The 22,456-nt window shown below is 60.6% G+C and overlaps 3 protein-coding genes across 4 annotated transcripts; 2 read left to right on the forward strand and 1 right to left on the reverse strand.

The window, feature by feature from the left end:
• The first annotated feature begins 860 nt into the window (after positions 1-860).
• MRPL34 (mitochondrial ribosomal protein L34) lies at positions 861-2,053 on the forward strand. Its single transcript, XM_008580554.1, has 2 exons — positions 861-1,020; positions 1,222-2,053. Exons 1-2 carry the CDS (start codon positions 956-958, stop codon positions 1,433-1,435), a joined length of 279 nt encoding a protein of 92 aa, XP_008578776.1. The 5' UTR covers positions 861-955; the 3' UTR covers positions 1,436-2,053.
• Positions 2,054-2,994: 941 nt separating this feature from the next.
• DDA1 (DET1 and DDB1 associated 1) lies at positions 2,995-10,277 on the forward strand. Of its 2 annotated transcripts, none has more exons than XM_008580556.1 (5): positions 2,995-3,129; positions 7,055-7,135; positions 7,385-7,436; positions 8,350-8,411; positions 9,558-10,277. In XM_008580556.1, the coding sequence occupies exons 1-5, from the start codon at positions 3,127-3,129 to the stop codon at positions 9,666-9,668; spliced, it is 309 nt and encodes a 102-aa protein (XP_008578778.1). In that variant the 5' UTR covers positions 2,995-3,126; the 3' UTR covers positions 9,669-10,277. The 2 variants fall into 2 exon arrangements, with proteins under 2 accessions (XP_008578778.1, XP_008578777.1); XM_008580555.1 differs by lacking the exon at positions 2,995-3,129 and adding an exon at positions 5,074-5,108 and having other exon boundaries at positions 9,558-9,759.
• A 65-nt stretch (positions 10,278-10,342) lies between these two features.
• Positions 10,343-22,176, reverse strand: ANO8 (anoctamin 8). Its single transcript, XM_008580557.1, has 18 exons — positions 22,068-22,176; positions 21,271-21,381; positions 21,017-21,149; positions 20,704-20,842; positions 20,519-20,615; positions 19,849-19,965; positions 19,639-19,766; positions 19,380-19,541; positions 18,946-19,098; positions 18,715-18,841; positions 18,536-18,591; positions 18,357-18,431; positions 16,778-17,572; positions 16,329-16,520; positions 16,079-16,210; positions 15,887-15,997; positions 14,021-14,687; positions 10,343-13,180 (listed from the first exon to the last, which is right to left on the reverse strand). The coding sequence occupies exons 1-18, from the start codon at positions 22,171-22,173 to the stop codon at positions 12,819-12,821; spliced, it is 3,663 nt and encodes a 1,220-aa protein (XP_008578779.1). The 5' UTR covers positions 22,174-22,176; the 3' UTR covers positions 10,343-12,818.
• Positions 22,177-22,456: the final 280 nt, after the last annotated feature.

A 22,456-nucleotide genomic window follows, 5' to 3' on the forward strand; every position in this document is an offset into this window, starting at 1 on the left:
CAAGCTGGTATATGCTGGTGCATTTGCAGGTACTCAGCCCCAGGCCTGGCCCTTGACGGGCCCCTGAGCTTCAGAGGAGAGTCGAGGTGGAGCTACATTGGGTCAGGGGTGGGCCAGAGGAAGGGACTTAAAGGCTGGGTAGGGGAACACCAGGCAGAGAGGTGGGTGTGGCTGAAATTCATGTTGCTTTTGTGCACAGGGTTTTGCACACCTGCTGCACAGCTGGATATTTTCCTTGGGGCAATAGGGAGCCAAGGAGGGTGTGTGAGCAGGGGAGAGGTTCTGATCTGAGTGTCAGAAACTTTCCTCCGGGCTGGGTGGTTAGCTCATTGGTTAGAGCATAGCCTTGTAACACCAAGGTCAAGGGTTTGGATCCCCGTACCAGCCCAGCCACCCGCCCCCCCCTCCCCCCAAAAAAGAAAGAAAAATTCTAGGGCAACCTTGCAACCCATGAATTTTACAGACTAAGGAGACGGAAGCCAGGAGAGGAGCAGGGACCACCCCAAGGACATCCACCTAGATCGAACTCAGGCCTTCTGGGCTCTCTGCCAAGGGGAGGAGACTTGGCTAAGCCAGAGAAAAGCTGCCGGCCAGCTGTGTGCCATCTGCCGGGCTCCAGCTGGGGGTGGGAAGACAGACCAACCAGCCGCTTCCGGAGGCTGCCACCAGCTGCGCCAGGGACACCCGGGGTTACCCTCTGCCGGTCGACGGGAGGAACTACAACGCCTGGCTGACTCCGAGACTTGGTATCTTGTGCGCACGCGCTTGGTGGCGCTGTTTGCCTGCCACCTGCTGGTGCCCAGGAAGAACTACACTCCCCCGCGTGCTCAGGCTTCGAGCTCATTTAGGGAACCCTGGCGACTCCGCTGTAGAAGGAACTACAATTCCCAGAAGCCTGCGGAGCCTGTGGGCTCCGGAATCGCTGGCGGCGGGGACTCGTGACCCGCGGCAGGACATGGCTTTCTTGGTCGGATGCCTGTGGAGCCCCGCCTGTAGGTCGGCGGCGCTGCTGGGTGGCAGGTGAGTCCTCGGGGGGACCCTTCACCAAGTCTGGGTTCATAAGGACGGTGTCGGGGGCTGGCGTCAGCTGTTTAGCACCCATGTGACCTGACAGTGCCTTTGCAAGCTCATCCCCGTACGGATCAGAGGGGTCGAGCTCCGCGCCGAGGTAACACAGCTCCCGCATGACCTTTCGCGCCCCGTCTCTCTGCCTTCCCGCAGGTGGCTCCAGCCCCGGGCCCGGCTGGGGCTCCCGGACACCTGGGGTCTCCCCGCCCCACAGCAGGCCCGTGGCAAGGCGCGCGGGAACGAGTATCAGCCCAGCAACATCAAGCGAAAGCGCAAGCACGGCTGGCTCCGGCGCCTGGGCACGCCGGCCGGCGTCCAGGTCGTCCTTCGTCGCATGCTCAAGGGTCGCAAGTCGCTGAGCCACTGAGGAGCGCGACGCTGCCGGCGGGACCCCCTTGAAAGCATTTCCCTCGCCTCGGACCTCGCTGGGATCTGTTTTTGCGGGGAGCTGCTCACACACCCTCTTTGGCTCCCTATTGCCCCAGGGAAAATACCCAGCTGTGCAGCAGGCATGCAAAACCCTGTGCACACAAGCAACCTGAATTTCAGCCACACCCTCTGTGCCTGGTGTTCCCCTGCCCACCCTCGGATCTGGGCCCTCCCCAAATTGTGGGGTTGGCCCAGGGGAGGTTTGGATGGGACTCGAAGGGGGAGTAGAAGTCAGACCTTACCAAGACCCTTTTTATGCTTTCGAATTAGGAAGAATTTCGGACATACGCAACAGTCCACAGAATAAATAGCACAGCCAGCCCCCGTGTACCCAGAACCAGCTCTGCCCACTGACTACCCATAACCCGTCCCGTCCCCTTCTGTGTTATTTTGAAGCAGATCTCAGACGTCGGGTTATTCCTTCTGTAAATAATTCAGGATGTACCTCTCCAAAATTAGGGTTCTTTAGAACATAATCACAAAATTTATCACACTGAAAAGAATTATCCATAATACTGAAATATCATTAAATGTCTAATATATGTTCAAATTTCCACTTGTCTTATATGTGTTATAACTTTTGCAGGTCTGGGGAGGCTGGTGGGAAGATGGGGGGTTTCGAATCCTCCACCTGCCCCTTAGGGATGGGCTGTGTGACCTTGGGCAAACCCTCTTGGGCTCATTTGGCTCCTATAAAATGAGGTGCTCGTTTCTCCTTTGCTCTGTTGTTGTTTGAGTGATAATACTTAGTAGCTTCAACTTAGCAATCTATTGAGTACTCACTACGTACTGGGTGCCCAGTCCTTGTCCTTAAGGGGCTTCAGGGCTGGGAGGAGGATTATGAGGGCTGTAGGAGCCCAAAAGAGGCTTTGAGAGGAATGCAGTCATGGAAGGCCTTCTGAAAGAAGTGGCAGGGTCTGGGAGGGCCCAGAGGGAGGAGGAATTGGGTAGGAGTCAGAACACAGAATGAGTGAGGGAGGACGGAGGGGCTCGGAGTTTGGGGCCGAGGAGGTAGGACTGGATCCTTGGGGCACTAGGGAGCCACGGAAGGTGTTTGAGGAAGAGTGAGTTGTCAGTTCAAAGAGAATTCAAGCGACTAGCGCGGAATTGGTCTAGATATGCCAAAACCCAAAGCTGGGACCTCAGGTAAGAGGCTAGAAGTGATACGGGATCCGTCTTCCGAAGCTGCTATGAACAGCTCATGAAAGACCATTCGAAAAAGCTCGGTAAACGCTGGGAAGAGAAGACTGGGGCGAGTGACTGGAGTTGTAAACTACAACTCCCAAGAGGCTCCGCGGGCGCGGCTTCCGCCCACTTCCGGGTCTCACTTCCCATCGTTTCCAAGTCACGGGAGGGGTTTCGTTCTCTCAATTAAACTTGACCACGAAGAGAGGAGGCGTGGCAACCAATGGGTGCATGATTTACCCGAGCCTGGCCAATGGGAGCGCGCAAAGGCTGTATAAATGGGGGCGGGGCTAAGACGCAGACCAATGACGGGGGGCGGTGGCACCATCGGTGTGAGCTGTGCCGTGGCTGGAAGTTACTGTGCGGCGGCGGCGGCTCAGAAGGCGGCTGTAGCGGCGGCGGCGGCGGCGTGGGAGGCTGAGGCGACGACGGAGGATACAGAAGATGGTGAGGGAGGCCGCCGGGCCCATCCTCCCCTTCCGCTCAACAAAATGGCGCCGGGGGCCCACCCACCTAGAGTGTCCCTCGACGCTCGCTCTGTTCGGCCCCGCAGACGGGGCCCCGCCCCTCCCGCAGCTTGTGACCTTCGACCCCAGACCCTGCCTTGAGCTTCCCGCTGACCCCGCCCCAGCTCCTTCCCCAACTCATGACCCCGTCTGGGTTCCCCGGCCCTGACAACTCATTCATTTCCGGGTCGCGGCTCTTCCCGGAAGTCGCCTGGGGTGGGGATGGGGTCCCCTGAGACTCCCGGCTCTGGCCTCGTCCTCCGTGCGCCCGGCCTGCGCCTCTCCAGTGCCGGAGGCCGCCGGGGCGCGGGGAGGGGGTTCGACGCCGCGATCTGCGGGACTTTGTCGCCAGAGGAAGTGCGACATCGCCGACTGCCCCGTCCCTCGGGGCCCTGAGCCCTCCCCCGGCGTTCTGGGCCCTCACTTGTCCTTAAGAGTGAGCGACTTCATCCTTCTGATCCGCCGGTCTGTCTCTGCTAAGTGACTGGCGATGTCCGGACCTCCTGGGGTTGTGACAGTTTTCGGCTGGGTGGCTCGGGGCCGGTGACATCCTGCCCTGGCTGTCCCTTCATCTTGAAGTGGAGACGACCTCCCAACAACGAGTTGGGGATTAAAATTCCGTCCGGGCCGCTCACCCCTCCTGGGATTTGGGTCTGGCAGCTCCTGGGGACCCCATTTCTCACCTGGAACGTGGGACGGTGACCCTCAGAGTGGGGCTGAACTCCTCGTGCCCCGCTGTTTGGCATCCTCACAGGTGGCGGGGGTGCTGGGAGGACTGGTCGGGATAAGGCCCCATTGTTCGCCATTCGGAGTCCCAGCCCACAGCCCTCTATCCTTGGGATGCAGTGAGGAGGGGGCGAGGGACATCTCCCTGTCGGAGAGGCGATGGGTCCCAGTGTGTGGGTCTCCAGACCTGGGTGCTGTCCTTTGTTTGTAGCCTCACCCCACACGCAGTCGTAAGAGGGTTCTGTTGGTTCTGCCTCCAGAATGCATCCCAAGTTCATCCACAGCTCCCCACCTGGGTCCAGGCACTGCCACTTCCTGCCTCGACTCCCCCCACTGCCGATTCCCCCCTCACCCTCCCTCACTCCCTCATTCACTCGGCACCAGAAGGAGGTTTGGAAGATGTAAATCAGATTGCACTGCCTCCTAGCGTACAAAACACGCCAGGGGCTTCCTGTTGTAACCCCAATGAAACCCCAGCTCACCCTCAGTCCCCAAGGTCCCTGCCTGCCTCTGTAACCTCGCTCCACTCTCCTCAGCTCTCCCCCTCTCCCTGCGCGCTCCAGCTACACTGGCTTGTTCTTGCTTCTGCACACTCCGCGTTCCCGCCACCCCAGGGCCTTTGCTCCTGCTCTTACTTCCACCTAGAGTGCTCTTCCTCCCGTGAGCACCCCTCATCCTCATCTCACTTTGTTGGGTCACTGGTGAGCTCCCCTCATGGGGACCGGCACACAGGCGTTCAGCGAGCGTTTGCTGAGGCGGTGGATGGCGTCAGGGCCCAGGTGTGGCTGGGATTTGTCTGGCTGAGGTGAGGATTTCTCCACGGCGTCTGGAGGCCTTGTTTTCCAGCTTAGCTCCTAGGAAGTAGCACCCACACCCCGTGTTCATTCATTTATTCAGGACAAACACATTGATGCCCTCTAGGGAGCGCTGTGCCCATCTCTTTCTCTGTGTTGTCATGTTGACACTGAACACCGGGCAGTGGTCCCGCCGTAATACCCTGTTTCACAGGGGAGGTGGCCGAGGCTGGGAGGTCACTCGCCCCAGGTCACACAGCCAGGGAAGGACTAAGCCAGGATTGAGCTCAGGAAGTCTGGGGCTCTGCATTGCTCACTGATCGGCCGCCAGGCCAGGCTCCATTTGAGCCCTGCCCTGCCTTCTGCCCTCAGGGAGATGCCAGTCCAGCAAGGAGGGTGGGTATGTAGACAGATGATATCCCCGAAGGGGTGGGGAAGGGGGTTCGGGCTGGTGGGGAGGTTGGTGGGTGACTCCCACATGGAGAAAGGCTGGGCATGCCTGGGGGGTGGAAGAGAGTGTGTGTGACAGGAGACCAGCAGGGCCAAGCCGGGCCAGGGCTATGGAAGGGTTTGAGCAGAGTGGGGACAGGGACCCCTCCTCACCTTTCAGGTCACACCACCTTCATTACTGCCTCTGGGAAGCCCTCCCTGACCCCCTGGACTGGCCACATCTCTGCTGGGCCTCACACGGTGTTCTTGGGGCACCCTGTCCTCGAAGCTACTTCCCATTCACTGAGCACCTCTTTGAGCCACACCTGTGCCCCCCACACACTGGGCGCTCCCCAAGGCTAGTAGCAGGTCTGTTGTGGCTCACTCCAGTGCCCGGGGCCTGCCACGTGGCAGGGGCTGGAGGGATCTTTCTGAATGGGTGAAGCCGGCCCCGTAGTCCAAGGCCAGGCTGGGGCTGGAGTCCTGGGATGGGACAGGCAGGTTTGAGAGACTAAGCTGGCCCTATGGCAGTAGGTCACCCAAATTAAGGCCTGCCCAGCCACATTCCAGCTTCCTGGGCTAGCCTGTTGACCGCTGGGGCCCAGCAGAGGAGCGGCTGACCTCACAGAGCAGGGCACTACTGCTTTCGCCTGCCCCAGAGGGTGGTGGGAAATCATCTGAACAAGGCACCTCTCCTGGACCTCAGTGTGTGGTTGGACCACCTGAGGGTACCAGCCCTCCTTCCAGTGCAGTGGCCTGCAAGGACCGTGACACCTTGGTTTTTAGGGATGTCACCTCTGAGGTTGGGCAAACCGGGGTTCAAATTGGCTTTCTCATTTTCTTCATGTGACTGGGTGACCTCAGATGAGTCACCTGTGACCTCTCTGCCTCCATCTCCTTGTCTTTGTGATAGGGAGATACTGCCTCCTGCCTGGTTGGGTCCCGAGGCCGTACATAGTGAGGTCAGGCTCCTGAAGCCCCTGGCCTACAGTGGGACATGTGGGGAACCCCACACTGGACCCACCCCTTGCTGGCTGTCCCACACCAGGCCTGACCAGCAGTGTCAGTTGAAAAAGGACTTTCGAAAAGCCAATGGATACTGTTGCTGGCTCTCTGGAGCCACGTGGGCCTGAAAACTCTGGTGGCCACGGACAAGACGTCCTCCCCTTACAGGACAGGCTTGGGCCTTCTGGCCGACTTCTGGGAGCATGGACCCCAGAAGCAGCACCCGAGCTGACCAGTCACAGATCTGTATGCACAGTATCTTCTAAAAAGCCGAGCCAGCTTTAGAAACCTGGAGATTCAAACTTAGATTTCTGGATTTTCTTGGATGTCGGAAGCTCAGTGAATCCTGGGCTCCTGGTTCTGGGTAGCTAAGGCCAGGTGGACCAGGCCTCTGCTCCCCCACCCTGCTTATTGTCATTCTGGCCGGTGTGGTTTCTCAGGATAGATGAGTCTGTCTCTGTCCCTGGTCTTGGTCAAAGGTGGTTTCAATGGAAATGAGGCCAAGAATATAATATTTTTCCAAGCACAGCTGTGCACAGTGGGGCAGCAACTGCCCCTCACTGTGGGTATCAGGAGGACCAGGGTCCGACTCTGTCCTGCTGCTCACTTGCTGCAGTGTGACTTGTAACAAGTAGCCCTTTCTCTTGGAGCCTCAGTTTCCCCACCACTCATGTGGTTATGGGGCTGTCCTGAGGAACCCCTGGAGAATGTGCATTTGCCCTAGGATTGGTTACTTTTTTCTGGTCATGACTGTGCACGTAGTAGGTAGGCAGCTCGAGGGTGCGTTCTGGAAAAGTCGGACAACAAAAGTAGAAAGAAGGAAATCACCCAGAAGCACACCTCCCACGGGTACTGGAGGGATGACCTGGTGCATTGTCTGGTTTCTCACATACTGTTGTCCGTGTCTTCTAGGCAGATTTTTTGAAAGGATTGCCTGTCTACAACAAAAGCAATTTTAGTCGATTTCATGCTGACTCTGTGTGCAAAGCCTCGGTGAGTGTGTGTTCAGGTGGGGCAGGGCGGTGCTGGGAGTGATCAGGGAGCTGTGGGGGGTACCAGGGTGTGGCTTGTGTCCCCCAATCAGGGTCTTGGCAGATACAGAGGCTGATCTTCCAGCCCAGCCCCACCGCATATCCTCTCATGTCTTCTGATCTGTATTGAAGGGCGGGAGCTGAGTTAAGGGGTGAAGGGACCCTAGGCCCGCCTGCTCTCCTAACCCACCCCTTCCCGACCCTCCCGCAGAACCGACGTCCCTCAGTCTACCTGCCCACACGGGAGTACCCGTCTGAACAGAGTAAGTGGCCTCTGTTAGTCTGTCCCATGCTGGCTGCAGAGTGGTGGGGTCCAGAGGCCACCATGTGGTGTGCAGAGACTATTTCCAGCCCTGCCCAGGCCATACTCTGCTTGGGTTCACACTCTGGCTGCCGAGTCCAGGGTTGGGTGGGGAAGGGTCTTGAGGGAGGTACAGGGGGTGATCTTGAGGGCTCTGGGCTGAGATGCACTTGTGGATGTCTGTCTGCTCCTTGCCTTGGGAGCACTGGGAAGCCTGGCCTTCTCTGGGCCCCTCTTGATTTCCACACGTGGCTACCACATCCTGCTCCCAGGAGCCTGAGTTGACCTGAGTCAGCACTTGCTTGCTGCTCAATGGCCCTGCCCTCTCCCCTGGGGTGAGTTCAGCTGAGAACTCAGACCCCAAGACAAGTACTGTTGGGCAGAGAGGCAGCAGAGGGCAGTGGGAGCTCTGGGGGCTCTGGGATGGGGAAGGGGATCCAGGAGGAGGGACACGCAGAGCCAGAGGACATAGTCATGGTGTTTTAACTGTTAAAAAAAAAAAGAATCCATCCATGCAGACATTCTGGGTGGGTTTTGTGGCCACTGGGTGTAGCTGTGTAGATCTGCGCTTCCAGTCCATCGGGAAATGCATACGTGTAAGCCCAGGTGCGGGGCTTGTCTACTGCCCAAGGATGGAATCCTGCATGCAGGAAGCAGGGACATGATGGAGCAGCTGGCTCGGGCAAAGGCGAAACACTGGGCTTTCAGAAATCTCCTCCCAAGTTGGCAGTGCTGACTTCGAGTCCCAGAAAGACCACTGAGGGCCAGGATAGGCCAGGAGGGTGGGGGGTGAGCAGTGCCTGTCCAGGAGGCCAGGCCATCTGCAGCCGGCTTCCTTGCTGCCTCTTCTGTGACTTTCTGTCTTTCCTTCTCAGTCATCGTGACAGAAAAGACAAACATCCTCCTACGCTATCTACATCAGCAATGGGACAAAAAGGTAAAGGATTGGGGGTGGGGAGAGGCATGGTGCCTGACGGGGCTGTAAACAGGGGAAGGACGTGGGCGGCTCGGAGATGATGGGGTGTTTGAATGGGGCATTGAGGGTTGAGTAAGAGTTCGCCGGGTGATCAGGGGAGGGAAGAGCATTCCAGTGGATGGAATAGCTGTGCAGAGGCCACAGGGCTCTGGGGCTCAGGAGACTGAGACCCAGCTTCTCACCACCCTGACATTAGGTAGACTTTGTTGTTATGATTTAGAATCCTTTTTATTTATTTATTTATTTTATTTATTTATTTTTATTTTTGTCTTTTTCGTGAACGGTAAGGGGATCGCAACCCTTGGTATGGTGTCACCCACACCGCGCTCAGCCAGCAAGTGCACCGGCCAGTCCTATATAGGATCCGAACCCGCGGCGGGAGTGTCGCTGTGCTCCCAGCGCTGCACTCACCCGAGTGCGCCACGGGCTCGGCCCCCTAGAATCCTTTTTAAATGGTGAAATGTACACATGGTTTAAAATCTGGTCAGTGTGAGAGCATGAAACTGGTGAAGAGTCAGCTCCCCCGACCCCTTTCCAGAGGCCTGCATCCTGACACATGGGGCTTTCTTTTTTTTTTAAATCTTCACATGGTTCTGCGATGTGGTCAGTATGTTTTTTCACCTGACACTGATCATCAGACAGTAACCTGCTCTGGGTGGAGCTGGAAGGGGACCCCATGACAAAGTAAATGCTCAAAAAATTCCGGCTCCTCCACACCCCCCCGTTCCCCAGCCCAGCCCCACAGACCTTGATTCCCACTAGCTGGGAAAGGAGATTTTCCCAAACCTTTGCCCTCTGGCTAGGTGGGTCACTCCTCTTGAGTATTTGAGAAATGGCCCATGTGTGGGTCATTGTGAGCGATGGGTGGTGACTCCTGGAGGTGCCCAGAAACGCCTGCCCATCACTGGCCATGGGTCCCAGGGGACACTCTGAGCAGGGCTCACTAGGGCAGGTCCTGGTGGTGGGAGGGGCTGCCCAGCCAGGCACCCTGAGTCACACTGCCCTGTTCCAGGCCCAGCTCTGTGCCACCGCAGTGGCCTGGGCTGGTGTTAGGACTTGAAGCTCACCCAAGGGAAGACTCAGCCTGTCCATCCCCTCGTCCCCCAGAATGCCGCCAAGAAGAGAGACCAGGAGCAAGTGGAGCTGGAAGGCGAGGGCTCGGCACCCCCCCGCAAGGTGGCACGGACCGACAGCCCAGACATGCACGAGGACACTTAAGACTCACGCTCCCCCACAGGCGCCTCCTGTCTTGTCTGCTCCTCGATCGCCTGCCCGCCGTGTGTAAGCGCCCCTGCCCACCTGCCCTCACCCTGCCGTCCGCACCACTCCCAACCTCATAGGAGCTGATGTATTTATTTTCCTGGAGTTTTTATTTATGCTGTAACATGTATCGAGTGTTGGTTAAAGGGGACATCAGGCCCAGTAGTGTGATGTTGGTAGATGCTTTTTAAAATAGCATTGGCCCTCCTCCTCCCCTGTCCAGTTTCCCCCTTGTGCCCCCCCAGTTCTCCTCCAGAGGACCAGAGTGTATCTGTGAGGGTCTGAGCCGGGGGCTCTGCTGCAGCCAGGCAGTGGGGGTGGGGCTGGGCCCAGGGTGGCCTGGCTCACCTGCCTGCCTGGAAGGCTGAGCAGCTACCCACTCCCACCCATCTGCCCAAGTGTTTGAGACTCAGCCTTGTCTTGAGTTCCACTGGGAACTATTCCATGCCCAGACTTCACTCAGAGCGCACGCGGGGATGCGGCCTTCCGGATCTTTCTCTTAAGTCATTTCATCGTGAACTAGTGCGTGCTCCATGTCCACCCCAATAAAAGGTCTTTCCTACTCGACCTCGTGTCTTCGCTCCGCATGCCTCGGCCCCAGAGGATGGAGCCCTGAGAGTCATCCCGTCGTCACCAAGAGGAGTGAGAAGGGGCCCCACATGCTGGGGCCCCAGGGACCAGCTGGATTCTCTCACGGGCCTGCTGTGGCCACCACACTGAAGGCCAAGACCTGCCTGGACCAGCCCCTCTGCCTCACCTGTCAAGGTGTCCCTGAAGACCATGTCATCTTGGAGAGACGGTCTGTGGCACTGAGGATGGAGCTGGAGTTGGCCCCGTGCCCGGAATATTCACCCCCCAGCCACTGTGGAGCTGGCCTGGTCTCACCTGGAGGTCTGTCTCAGGGCCTCCAGAGGTTGCATTTGGCAGATGTAGCCAGCCCAGGTGGTCTGGCCTCAAGTGTCCCTGGGTCAGAGGAAGTGTACTGAGTGCTGGCGCCTGTTGGGTGGCTCATCCCTTGGCCGCTCACAGGGGCTCCTCCTCTGTCAGCTGGGCTGGGTTGGGGCTGAGCTCCAGGACATAGGGGCTTACGGGTGCTGGGCAGAAGGCTCGTGGGGCAAGGAGAGCACTGCTTCTCCCCGCCATCCGTCCTGAATGGGGGCCGCAGTTTTGAGAGCTGAGTATTACAGGCATTGGGGCTGGTAAGGGATTGGGCCAAAGAGCTAGAGGAGACAACAGGCTGGGGAGGGGTTGCCCACCCCAGATGATCACTGTGGAGGGCCCTGCTTGAGCCAGACCTTGCCAGCCTGGGCTGCCCAGCTCTCCTGGGGGTGGACAGTTCCAGGCCAGCTCCTGTTGTGCACAGGTGCGGCTGAGCCAGCCCCAGCCCAGTGTGGCCACCCAGCTGTGCCCTGGGGCCAAGGGACTGTGCCTCCTATCTCCTGATGGCATGCACACCATGGGCACAATATTGTAGGGTCCCTGCAGTCTCAGGGCAGGTGCCCAGGAAAGGCCAGCTTGACCGTGGTCATGCTGGGGCAGGCTGAGCTCCCTGGAGGCTCAGAGACTAGGTGGAAACCCCCAGCTCTAGGGCTTAGTCTGACCCTGGTAGGCTCATGTCATCTGTTTGTTAGTGACTGAGGTGGTGGGATTTCTGCTTCAAAGGCCAGAGAGCAGAGGGGGAGCAGGTGGCACCCTGCCCTTCCCTTCGCTTTGCCCGGGCCTCTCTGGCCCTGGTTTCCCCCTTTGAGGGGCTGGGTCCTGTCTCCTGCTGCTGCTGTCTACCCGTGGCTCAGCCATGACCGCCAGGCAGGTGCTTCTTCTGTCTTCTGCCTCGGCCCTCTGGGCGGGGGAGGTCCTAGGACCCCTTGTGGTCTTCCCCAGAACTCATGGGCCTGTTGTGTCCTGTCTCTGCGCACATACTCTCCATGGCTCCCACTGCCCTTGTGGGGGAGCCCAGGCCCCCGAGCCAGCCTCGCCTTTGGGGTCTCTCTGACTCCGCTTTCCCCTCACCGCAGACTCTGCCTTCCCACACCTCTCTGCCTTTGCACTCCTCCACGGCCCCAGCGCTCCTTCTCACGTGCTCTCTCAGCCTGTCCCTCTGGCCCAGCCCTGGGGTGAGGCCACGTCGGGCTCTGAGCCCATAGCCATTAGATGTGGACAGTCTGGTCACATTCCCATCCCCGAATCACAGTGAAGAGTCCCAGTGGCTTGGGTCTGACATCTGTACCACAGTGGGACATCCTGGCTGCTCCCTGAAGCCATCCCAAAAACACCATCCTCTCAATATCTTGACTTTGGGACTGCAAGGCGGGGGGCGTTGCTCAGGCACCAGGTGCCTTCCCATTTTCATGTCCCAGGTTCTTTCCGCTGTCTCTGCCTCCCCAGATGGCATGCTGGGAGGCGGGTGCACCAGAAGGTCAGAAGATGCCACCTTTCCCACCCCCACCCTACCCCCTGGGCACAGCTTGGAGGACTGTGTCATCCCCCATTCCCCCTTCAAGGCTGACATCTATTCAGGACCCAAGCCCAGTGCCCAAATTATTGGATCCTCTCAGCACTTTGAGATTTCCTCCTTCATCTCGGTGGCTGAAGCCGGGGACTGAGGCCCTGTGGCTCCTCCCAAGGCCTCTGGGCCAAAGTCGGCCCCCAGATCTGGGCCAGCTCAGAGGCAGTGCAGCCTGGAGTTTTCCATCTGTGGCCCTGAGACCCAGTTTTTGGGACCCAAGGGTCAAACCAGCTTGTGCCAGGAGTAGCAGGAGCGCCCACCCTGGACCCCAAGTCCCTGGGTCCCGCCAAGCCCCTTTCCACTGCTCTGACCTTGGGCACTGTTGAAATATACTTTTTATTGCATTTCTGCCGTTTTACAAAAATATGACAAAATAAATTAAAAACAAATAAATAATCGCCTCTTCTGTGTGTTGTCTGTTGGTTTTTCAGGTTTCCTTTGTGCCCCCCGTCTTGGTCAAAAGGAAAACGGCAGATGGGGGGCCCGCCCTAGAAGGGGTGGCCAACTCTGGGGGCCATGGGGGGCTGAGGCGTGCGTCCTGGCTGACCACCCCCATAAGGACTGATATTGCATATGAGAGAACAGAGGCGGGGCAGGCGGCACTAATGCCGGCCACTGGGCCAGCACACGGCCTGCGGGCTGGGGCTGGGTGGAGGCACCGGGGACTCGGCAGGCTCTGAGGTGGGCAGCAGCGGTGGGGGTGGGAGGCTGTAGAAGCTGGTATCCCCTGGCAGGGGCTGAGGGGCAGGCGGGGGCCCGGCGAGGACACAAGGAGGGCACTCAGCAGCGAGTGGGGTCTGGCGGGGGGCGATGCTCTCGCCCCCGCAGCCCCATGGCCCGTCCCACTGCCAGCAGCCGGCGGGTGGCGTCGGGGGCCGGGGCAGTGGCCTTGGCGGTGGTGGTGCGGGGCTCCGGCTGCTGCGATTGCGGAGGGCAGGGGTGCCCACGGGGGCCAGCGCTGTCCCTGCGGAGGTGAGAGGGGCCGTTCTGGGGGGATGCCGCCCCTGCCCGCCTACCTCCCGGGCTTCCAGGCACATGGAAGGCCTTATTGCTTCTGATCAGAGACCAGGGTGGGTGTCTCCCCTGGCTGTCTTTGGGTTCATCCCCTGCCTCTGGGCACCAGCCCCTCCCAGTCATGGGGTATAGGACAGTCTGAGGAAGACCCTCTGGCTTTTGACCTATGTACCTTGTGCTGCAGCTGCTACCTTCTGGGCTCCCTGGGGATTGGGCTGCTGGACCCAGGGCTGGGGTTGGGGCAGGCAAGGTGGCAGGGGCCACGGGGTGAGGCTGTGCCTCTGCTCAGCACATAATGTGGGTGCAGCCTGTGGCCGAGCATCCCAAGCTCCCCGGTGGGCAGCCCTAGCCCGCACCTCCAAGGAAGTCCTTCCAGGACAGCTGGGCTGCAGGGTGGAGATTTGCATAGAGGCCTGGGGGGGTCCAGTTCCCCCAGAGTGAGCTGGGTGTGGGCAGGAGAGGGTGGGCCAGTTGTGAAAGTGCCTCCCTCACCTCTCTTGGCAACAGAGCATGGTAGGAGGCACCCTGGGAGGGGCACTGTGATAGGGGGCTTTGGCGTCCCTCCCTGGGGTGAGGAGAGTCAGGCACAGGGCTCCAGGCCCTTGAGGGTTCTGGAGAGACTCAGTAGGCTTTGACTGAGAGGCTCTATGTCCCATGGACCTAGGTCCCCAACTGGTACCAGAGACTGGGCCTCCTCTGTCCCCTTCAGCCCCTCTACCCAGGCCTGGCCACCCCACCCCTGCCCCAAAGCCAGGCCGGGCGTCCCCACCCCCGAGTTAAAGCTTATGACCTGAGCCTTCCTCTTCGGGCCGGGGGGCTTCCAGCTCCTCAGCTGAGGCTTCGTCCGCTGGCCCACTCCTCTGGGGTCGGCTGCTGCCACCGCCAGGGGTCCCGTCTGCTCGGGCCTGCCCTCCTGCCCCGTTGGACCCGGCATCAGCTCGGGCCCCACCGAAGGGGAAGAGCTTGCCAGCATGGAAGGCCTTGGGCGGCGAGTGGCTGCGTTCGGGGTCCCGCCTGGTCTCAGGTGACTTGAGGAACTTGAAACTGAGGAAGGCTGGCAGGCGGGTGTCACTGCCTGTGGGCGACTGGGCGGGGGGTGGCCGGGTGGAGGGGCCGGTCCCCATGGCAGCCGGTGAGGACGCAGTGCCCGACGACAAGAACTTGCTCTGCAGTGGGATGATCTGCTTCAGCTTCATGACGTTGTTGGGCGCCAGCAGGGAGCCTGGGCGCTTGGGCCGCTCGGTCCCGTGGCTGCCCGTCCCACTGCCCTTGGCCTTGGCAGAGGCCTTCTCGGAGGCAGCGGGGTCCTGCCCGGAGCTCTCGGCCCGAGCCTCCTCCCGGCTGCTGGCGTCGCGCTCCTTCCGGGCGTGGTGCTCTGCGTGGCGCTGGCGTTCCTCCTCCTCCCGCCGCCGCCGCTGCTGCTGCTGGTAGTGGTGCTGGGCCTGGCGCTCGTGTCTCTGCGGGCAGAGCCGAGCCGTTACGGGACTGGGAAGAGGGGGTGCATGAGTGGGCGCCGGCTGAGGTGGGCCCACGCCAGGGCTCTCTGCGGAAGTGGGGAGAGATCCAAACACTTATTGGGCACCAGATCCCCGGACCCACACTGGGGCTCTCTGGGGACTGAGATAAAAGCAAACGTTCACTGGCCACCAACTCTGTCCCCGGCATGTATCAATGCCTTAGGAATTGGGAGAATGTAAATAAATACTAGGCCTCAACTGGTGCCCAGATTTGCAGAGAATCAGAAAGAGATGGAGCCATGACTAGAGCTGACTAGAGTCCACACTATCCACTCCCGCAGCCAGTAGCCACACATGGCTTTTTTTTTTTTGTCCTTTTTGAGACCTGCCACACTGCACTCAGCCAGTGAGCGCTGTGAGCGCACCGGTCATCCCTATATAGGATCCGAACCCGCGGCGGGAGAGCTACTGCGCTCCCAGCGCCGTACTCTCCCGAGTGCGCCATGGGCTCGGCCCACACGTGGCTTTGCCAGTGTAAATTTACCTTAATTAAAACCCAAGGACTGGCTGGTTAGCTCAGTTGATCAGAGCGTGGTGCTGACAACACCAAGGTCTAGGGTGCTATCCCTGTACTGGCCAGTTTCCCCCCTCCAAAAAAAAAAAAAAATCCAATAAAATAAAAATTAAGTTTCTCAGTCAAACCAGCCCTATTTCAAAGTGCTCATTCACCACCTGCAGCTAGGGATTACATGGACAGTGTAGATACAGAACATTTCCATCATCCAGGAAAGTTCCACTGGAAGGCACCAGGAGCTCCTTGGCCCAGCCTGCAGCTTTCCGAGCAACATGGAAAAGCCTGGGCTTCTAGGAAGCATCTGCCACGTCCTTGGCCCTGAAGGGGAGGCTGTCAGGGCAGCTGGCTGATGCCTCCATGTTCTCGAGTGCCAGCCAGGTGCTGATGCCACCAGTACTCCAGAAGGAACCAGCCCATTGTGAGCAGTGATTATTATTTTTTTTGGCAGCTGGCCGGTTTGGGGATCTGAACCTTTGACCTTGGTGTTATAACACTGATTATTATACCAGGCTCTGTGCCATCTGTGTTTGCCCTAATGCTAAGAAACTGGTGGTGTATATCTGAGGTCTGCTACCAGTGAAGCCCTGCTGAGTGGGTAAACTGAGCTCAGCCCTGGCCCATGTACCTTGAAGGCCTCCCGGCGCTGGTACTCCAGCTTGGCCATCTCCTCGGCCACCCAGCCCGGGATGTCAGGGATGGCCACGTGGATGAGGTACTTGAGAAGCAGAGCGAAGTGCTGGGGGGAAGGAGAGGATGCTGCAGGCTCTGGGGATGCCCTCCCTCCACCCAGCTCCCCCTGCCCAGCCACCAGCCCCACCTCAAGCACCACCACGGACACGATGGCTGCCTCTGGGCTCAGCCAAGGGAAGAGGCGCTGTAGCTGCCCACACTGGCCAATTAGGTAGCAGTTGACCACGATTGCCAGGACGCCCATGGCTTCCATCACCTTCTGCAGGGTGGCAGGGGGCCTGAGGCAGGGTCTTGCCGGCCTCCCCAGGCCCCTAGCCCCTCCCGCTGGACCCCAGCTCTCTCTGGGCCTTGGCTCAGAGCCCATGGCCTCCCCCCACCTGCCACTGGCCAATGCTCTCGACGCGCTGGCCGAAGGGACGCTGCAGCCCCGTGCACAGCTTGAAGGCATCGCTGCGGATCTCGATGAGGTTGTTAACCAGGGCACACAGTGCAGCCAAGGGAAAGGCAGATGAGAACAGCACAACGTAGCCGAACTGCACGAACATCTCCTGGTAGTCCTGGAACGTGTCCTGCGGGCGGGCAGGTGGCCACCTGGGTGTCAGACCAGGATGCTCCTGCCCTCCGTCCACCTTCCTCTATCAAGCTGTCTCCCGCAGATTATCCTGCATGGACCCAGGGCCTCTCTAGAGGCCTCCTCCATCCAGCTGGGCCTCCGCCTCCTGCAGGTTCCTGAGCACAGCAAGGGCCCCGCTAGCCCCCCAACCGCTTCCACCCTCGGACTCTGCACCCTGCCCCCACTGAGAGTCCTGCCTTCGCCCCTCGTCACCTCGTACTTCTTCATACAGCTCTCCACCTCCGCCTGGGTGAGCTGGGGCGAGTGTGCCTCTTCCGGAGGGTCAATCCAAGATGACCGGTTTTGCCGCCTCTGCCTCTGGGCTGAGTTGCTGGAGCTGGGCTCTGGGTCCGGGCCCCCATCAGGCCCCTGGTCTCGGCCCTCGCCCCCAGCCCGGCGGAGCAGGATGGCTGGGGGCTCCTGCTCAGGGCTGCCGGGAGCCCCCTCTGCCTCATCGTCTTCCTCGGCCAGGGTGAACATGCCTGGTTCCAGCCCTTTCTCCACCATGGTGGGGCTCCCCTCCTCCAAGAGGGCCTCTGGGCTTGGGCCGGGCAGATGCCGCCTGGCCCCCCGCTCGGCGAAGCTGACCTTCTTTAGCCGGAGCCCGCAGTCCAGGAGGCTGCCTTCCTCACCCTCTTCCTCATCCTCCTCCTCCTCCTCCTCCTCCTCCTCGTCCTCGCCCCCCCGAGGCCCGTCCCCCACCTCCCCGCCTTCCCCTGCAGGCCGCCGCTCCACCGTCACCTCCTCCTCCTCCTCAGGTGCCCCGCAGCCCCCGCTAAGACACCTGCGGCCCCCCCCACTGCCACTGCCAACACCCTCATCAGCCTGGGGTTCAAGTCGTTGGGGCGCAGGGCGCTGGAGGCTCAGCAGGCCAAGCAGGGCACGAGCCAGCTCCCCGAAGGCCCGCAGGCTGAGCTCGCCACGGCCCAGCCCCCGGTACAGATGCGGCTGCAGGACCTCACGCATGTTCTGCAGGAACTGGCGGGTAATCAGCAATGTGGCCAGCATCTGGAGACAGGGAGGGGGTGGAAAGAGGCAGGGAGGGGGTGGAGAGAGACCCCGTGGGAGCAGGCAGGGCCCTGGGCACTGGGACAGGCTGCCGGAACAGGGAGCCTGGAGCATGTGCCCAGACATACACGCTGAACCTGATTCCTAATCCCGCCCCTTTGGATGTGCCTGGACACACTGGCCCCAGCACTCAGCCACCGTTCACCTACCACACAAACCACAGCCCAGCACACCATAGTGCTCCTAGCTGATCTTCCAGGCAGGCATGGCACATCTCCACCCTACCACAGGCTCAGCCAGTGCCCGGGGTCACGTGAACCCTACACTGCCTGGGTTTGGCCAGGAGAGTCCCAATCCCCTCTGAACATGGCCCCTCAGCTCGGCATGCCTGGTCCCCTGCACAACCATGCTGCCCACCCTGGCAAGGCCCCACGGGCTTGCCACCTGCCCATACTTTGGCCCAGGCCACGAGCAGGAGGCCCTGGAGGGAGAGGAGGAGCAGGCGGAAACGCAGGGCCGCGAGCGGGACCAGTACTGCCCGAAGCTGCCGCTCAAGGCTCTGGGACAGGGACAGGACGAGCAGGAGCTGTGGAGGGACCGATGGACAGGTGGACAGACAGATGGAGGGGACAGACAGAGGATGCACAGACGGACAGACAGAGAGGAGAGAAGGATGGAGGAGGGGGGGGAGGGGCTGGAGAGCCCATGGACCCCTTGAGCCAGATCAGACCCCCGCTGACCATGATGGGGGCAGAGGACACTATCACTCGGGTGGAAATCTCACCTCTTTCAGGCGATCCATGTCTTTGAGGTAGAAGCCAATGTAGAAGAGACTCAGGTATGAGTTGACGAACTGGAACTGCAGGAGGCAGGCAAGTGGGCTGTCAACCTGCGGCCCCCATTCTGTTCCTGGGTGCCCTTGCTGTCCCCCCCCACAGGCCCCGCCTGCTGTCAGCCACTCACCAGGACGACCTTGATGATGAGATGTTTCTCATAGGCACTCTCCAGCCGGTAATTCTCTAGGGGCCGAGGGACTGAGTGAGGGAGCAGCCCTGGCCCACCGAGGGCAGCAGAGACCCCTTGGGGCAGTGGGGACCTTTCTCCCTAGGGCAGGCAGCGGGACTTCCCTTGGCAGGGCGTACCCATGTCGTTGAGCCAGATGGCGAGCTTCTTGTAGCCCTCGGCACTCACGCTGACCAGCAGGGCCAGCACTACCTTGGGCAGGAAGCGGGCAAGACGGGGCAGCCCCTTCACGCTCAGCACCAGCTCCTGTGGGGGCAGGGAGTTCATGGCTCACCCTCATGACAGGCTTGGCTTGAGGTGGAGCTGGGCAGGTGGTTGCCGGTCGGGCCAAGGCCGGGGGATGGGGTCACCTGCAGCTGGAAGCAGCCAAGCATGAGCAGGAAGACACAGACGAGGCACGTCAGGCACAGGGGGAGGCTCACGAGCAGCTGGAAGAGCAGCCGCTTCCAGGGCGGGTAGTAGAACTCCTCAGCCTGTGTCACGGGGCTGATGCGTCGCACCCCCTGGCAGGGCAGGGGCCAGGCCCAGCATGAGACCCAAGGAGCCACCTCTGCTTCCCATGCCCTTCCTGAGCCTCAGATCTCAGTTTCCCTCTGCTGCACCTTTGCTCTATTGGTGCCCCCCCCTAGTGCACGCTTCCCAGTCCCTTAGCTCAGCACACCCTCTTCGATGTAGCAGCCCTATTTCACATCTCCTGCCTTTGCTCCTACAGTGCCCCCCACCCAGTGTGCTCTCTCTCCTTTAACCTCATTCTCTTCGTCCCTGGACTCAGCCCCCAACTGACCCTGAATTGGGGGCGTGGCTCCTCCATGGCTTCCCCGGGTGTGTCTAGTGTCCCCCACTTGTAGGCCAGCTCTGCCCCCCTCCGTTTCCACTCCTCTAAGAACAGCGTTGACCAGATCACATTGAAGAGAGCAAAGACCACACAGGACACATCCCGGCTTGTCTGTGGGTGGTAGAGGACAGTTGAGCCATTGTCTGGGCTAGCCCAGGGAGAAGGGCACCTTGGGGACCCCAGCTCCTTCCCAGCCCCCACTCATTACCTGATCGGCTTCTGTGAATGTGTACAGGACAGAGCCAAAGACAGCCGGGTATACCATCGCTGACGTGTAGAAGCCCAGCCAGGCGAAGTACATGGCAATCTTCACACCAAAGTAGTCGCAGATGTCATCTGCTAGGGGACAGGGGGTCTTAGTCATGTCCTGCCTGCTTCATGGGACCCCCCCTCACCTGTCCCCCAACACAGGCCGCACCTAGAGGCTGGTTTTCACACACAGCTTGCACCCATGACTTCATGAGGCGGTTTAGGATGCGCTGCTCATGGACTGGGAACACCTGCTGGATGATCCCACGGGCCGCCAGCTCAGGGACTGTGGGGGGACGAGCACAGGTGACCCCTGCCCCTCCACAGTGCACGCAAACTGGCCAGGCCCCGTTGGTTGAAACCCAAGTCACAGCTTTTCATCTGCTCTTAAACCCACATAGGCTCTTCCCAGGGGAGGAATTCTGGGTGAACGGATGAAGAGAACTGGGAGGGTAGCATCCTGATGGGGAACCCTAATTTTAAATCAAGCTATTTGGCCTCAGTTTGTGGCCCCAAACATCTGAGAAGTAGTACAAGTTGGTTGGCTGGTTTCCTGGAAAGGAAACTGAGGCCCTGGGCGGCGCCACACAATACACGGAGCTCTGTCTATGGTCCTGCCCCGCCTTATCCCAGACCCAGAAAAGAGCCTGTGGGGACAGGGGGACAAGCCCCACCCCTTTGCTAAGGCCACGCCCCTTCAGCTCATTGGTTACCCAACTCTTCACTAACCCCTGACTGGTTGGAGCTAGGCCCCACCCTCCTGGCCCGATAGGCTGTCCCCTTAGAGCCCCACCCAACTCTCCGGCTTGTGATTGGAGTGTTGGCCCCGCCTTGCTCACTGATTGGCTGGTCCTCCAGGAAGCGCACGTTGTGCAGCGCCTCGCCCTGCTTGGCACGCAGGTTCTGCAGCCAGAAGCGGATGATGCTCTGGCGCTCCTGCGGGGGAGAGGGCGTGAGCCCGAGGAGCGCCAGCCCGCGGGCCTCACGGGCCTGGGACACAGCGGGGGCCCGGGGCCGGCCTCACCTGGGAGGTGAAGAATCGCAGCTCGCTCTCCACATTCTCGTAGATGAAGTCTTCCTCACAGGAGAAGCCACGGGTGCCCCCGCCGAACTCAGCCTTCACGGCCTTGCGCAGACCCAGCTCGTCGGCCCCCCGGAGTAGGCTACAGGGAGGGCAGTAGAGGTGGTACATGAGGGAGGCCCCGGCTCACCATCCTGGAGCTAAGGATGATGCACCTGCGGCCTCTTGGGACAAGGGCAGGGTAGCATGGTTGGCGCTTGGAAGAGCAGGGAGCCAGGTGGCAGGGTCAGCGAGAGGCCAGGGACAGGGGACTCGCCTCTCATACGTGGCGGTGACAAAGAAGGCATAGGCACGTGTGTGGCGGTGGTGGCGGACTTGCACGATGAGTTCCGGAATGCCCACGCGGATGTGGTTCAGCAGCCATAGCAGCGTGTGGTCATCGGTCGTGTCTGCCAAGGGGCACAGGGACCGATGGCTTTTGCTAAGAGGAGGCTGAGGGCCTCCTACCTATTCCCGCCTTGGAAAGTCGAGCTCAGGGCATTGGTGTGTGTGTGTGTGTGGGGGGGTTACCTGGGAAGGTCATCAGCACGTCGCAGTTCTCTGTGGGCACCGTCTTCATCCACGCCTTGTGGGACACCAGGTAGCGACCTGCCTGCAGGAGCCGCTTCCCGAAAAGCTTATCTGGGGGGTGGCGTGGCAGGCTGGGGTCAGGCCACTCGGGGACCCAGGCCCCAGCCTCCAGTTTTGGCGTGTGTTCCTCCGTCCACGTCCTTGCACCAGCCCGGCCCTCCTCCAGGAACGCCCTTCCTCTGGGTCTTCCCTTACAAATCTTACTCATTCTTGAGGCCCAGCTCCGCCTCCAAACCCACAATCGATGGGGAGCTCATTAGCAGCCCTGAGGCTTCACCACATCATGACAGCGCGTCCTTCCAGCAGCCCCATGAACCGGGTGTGATTGTTACCCCCATTTCACAGGTGAGGACACTGAGGCCCGGAGCGTTTAAGTCACGCGCCCAAGGTCACGCAGCCGCGCTGGGATTCGAACCCTGGTCCGTGGGATTCTGTACCCTCCGCCGAGAGGCTCTCTCAAGTGCATCCCTGTCCCGCCGCGATCCAGCAGCCCCAGGGTGGCTGGGCTCAGCCCCACGACAGGGCTCTCGGAGGGGCGTGTCCGTGTCTCCGAGCCGGGACCCCCGCCCGCTGTACGGTCCCAGCCCCGCCTGCCGGGCCGCAGCCGCAGTGCTGGGAGGAGCCCGCCCCTTGGTCGGACACCAGGCCCGGGACGTCTGACCCCAATCCTCCCCGTCCAGCCGACGCGCGCACCCCGGGCACCTCAACCCTGTCCGGTCCAGCCGCCCCACACATACCCAGAACTCCGGACGCCGGGGCTGCAGGCTCGCCCTCCGGCGGGGGCCTCTTGCCACGCTCGCCCTCCAGGGACGTGCCCCCAGCGCTTGAAGGGACCTCGGCCATGGCGAGGACAAGTCAGGTCACAGGCTGCAGGCGGCCCAGGCGCCGGGGGGCCGCGGACTCATGGGGCAGGTGCAGCCGCCGAGCGCGCGGGAGGAGACAAAGGCCGCGCCCTCCCGCGCCGGCCGCCGTCCTCGCGAACCCGAGCGCTGCTTCTCGTCTCCGCCCGAGCCGAACCTCGATTCTCCTTCCCACCCGGGAGCTCTTCACTCTCTGGTTCTCCTCTTAGCCCTCCCGCCTCGCTCTCTGGTTCTTGTCTCCGCCCGTGTTGTTTTCTGGGTTCCCT

Source organism: Galeopterus variegatus, unplaced genomic scaffold (genome assembly GCF_000696425.1).
Source record: "Galeopterus variegatus unplaced genomic scaffold, G_variegatus-3.0.2 Scaffold2126, whole genome shotgun sequence".
NCBI lineage: Eukaryota > Metazoa > Chordata > Mammalia > Dermoptera > Cynocephalidae > Galeopterus > Galeopterus variegatus.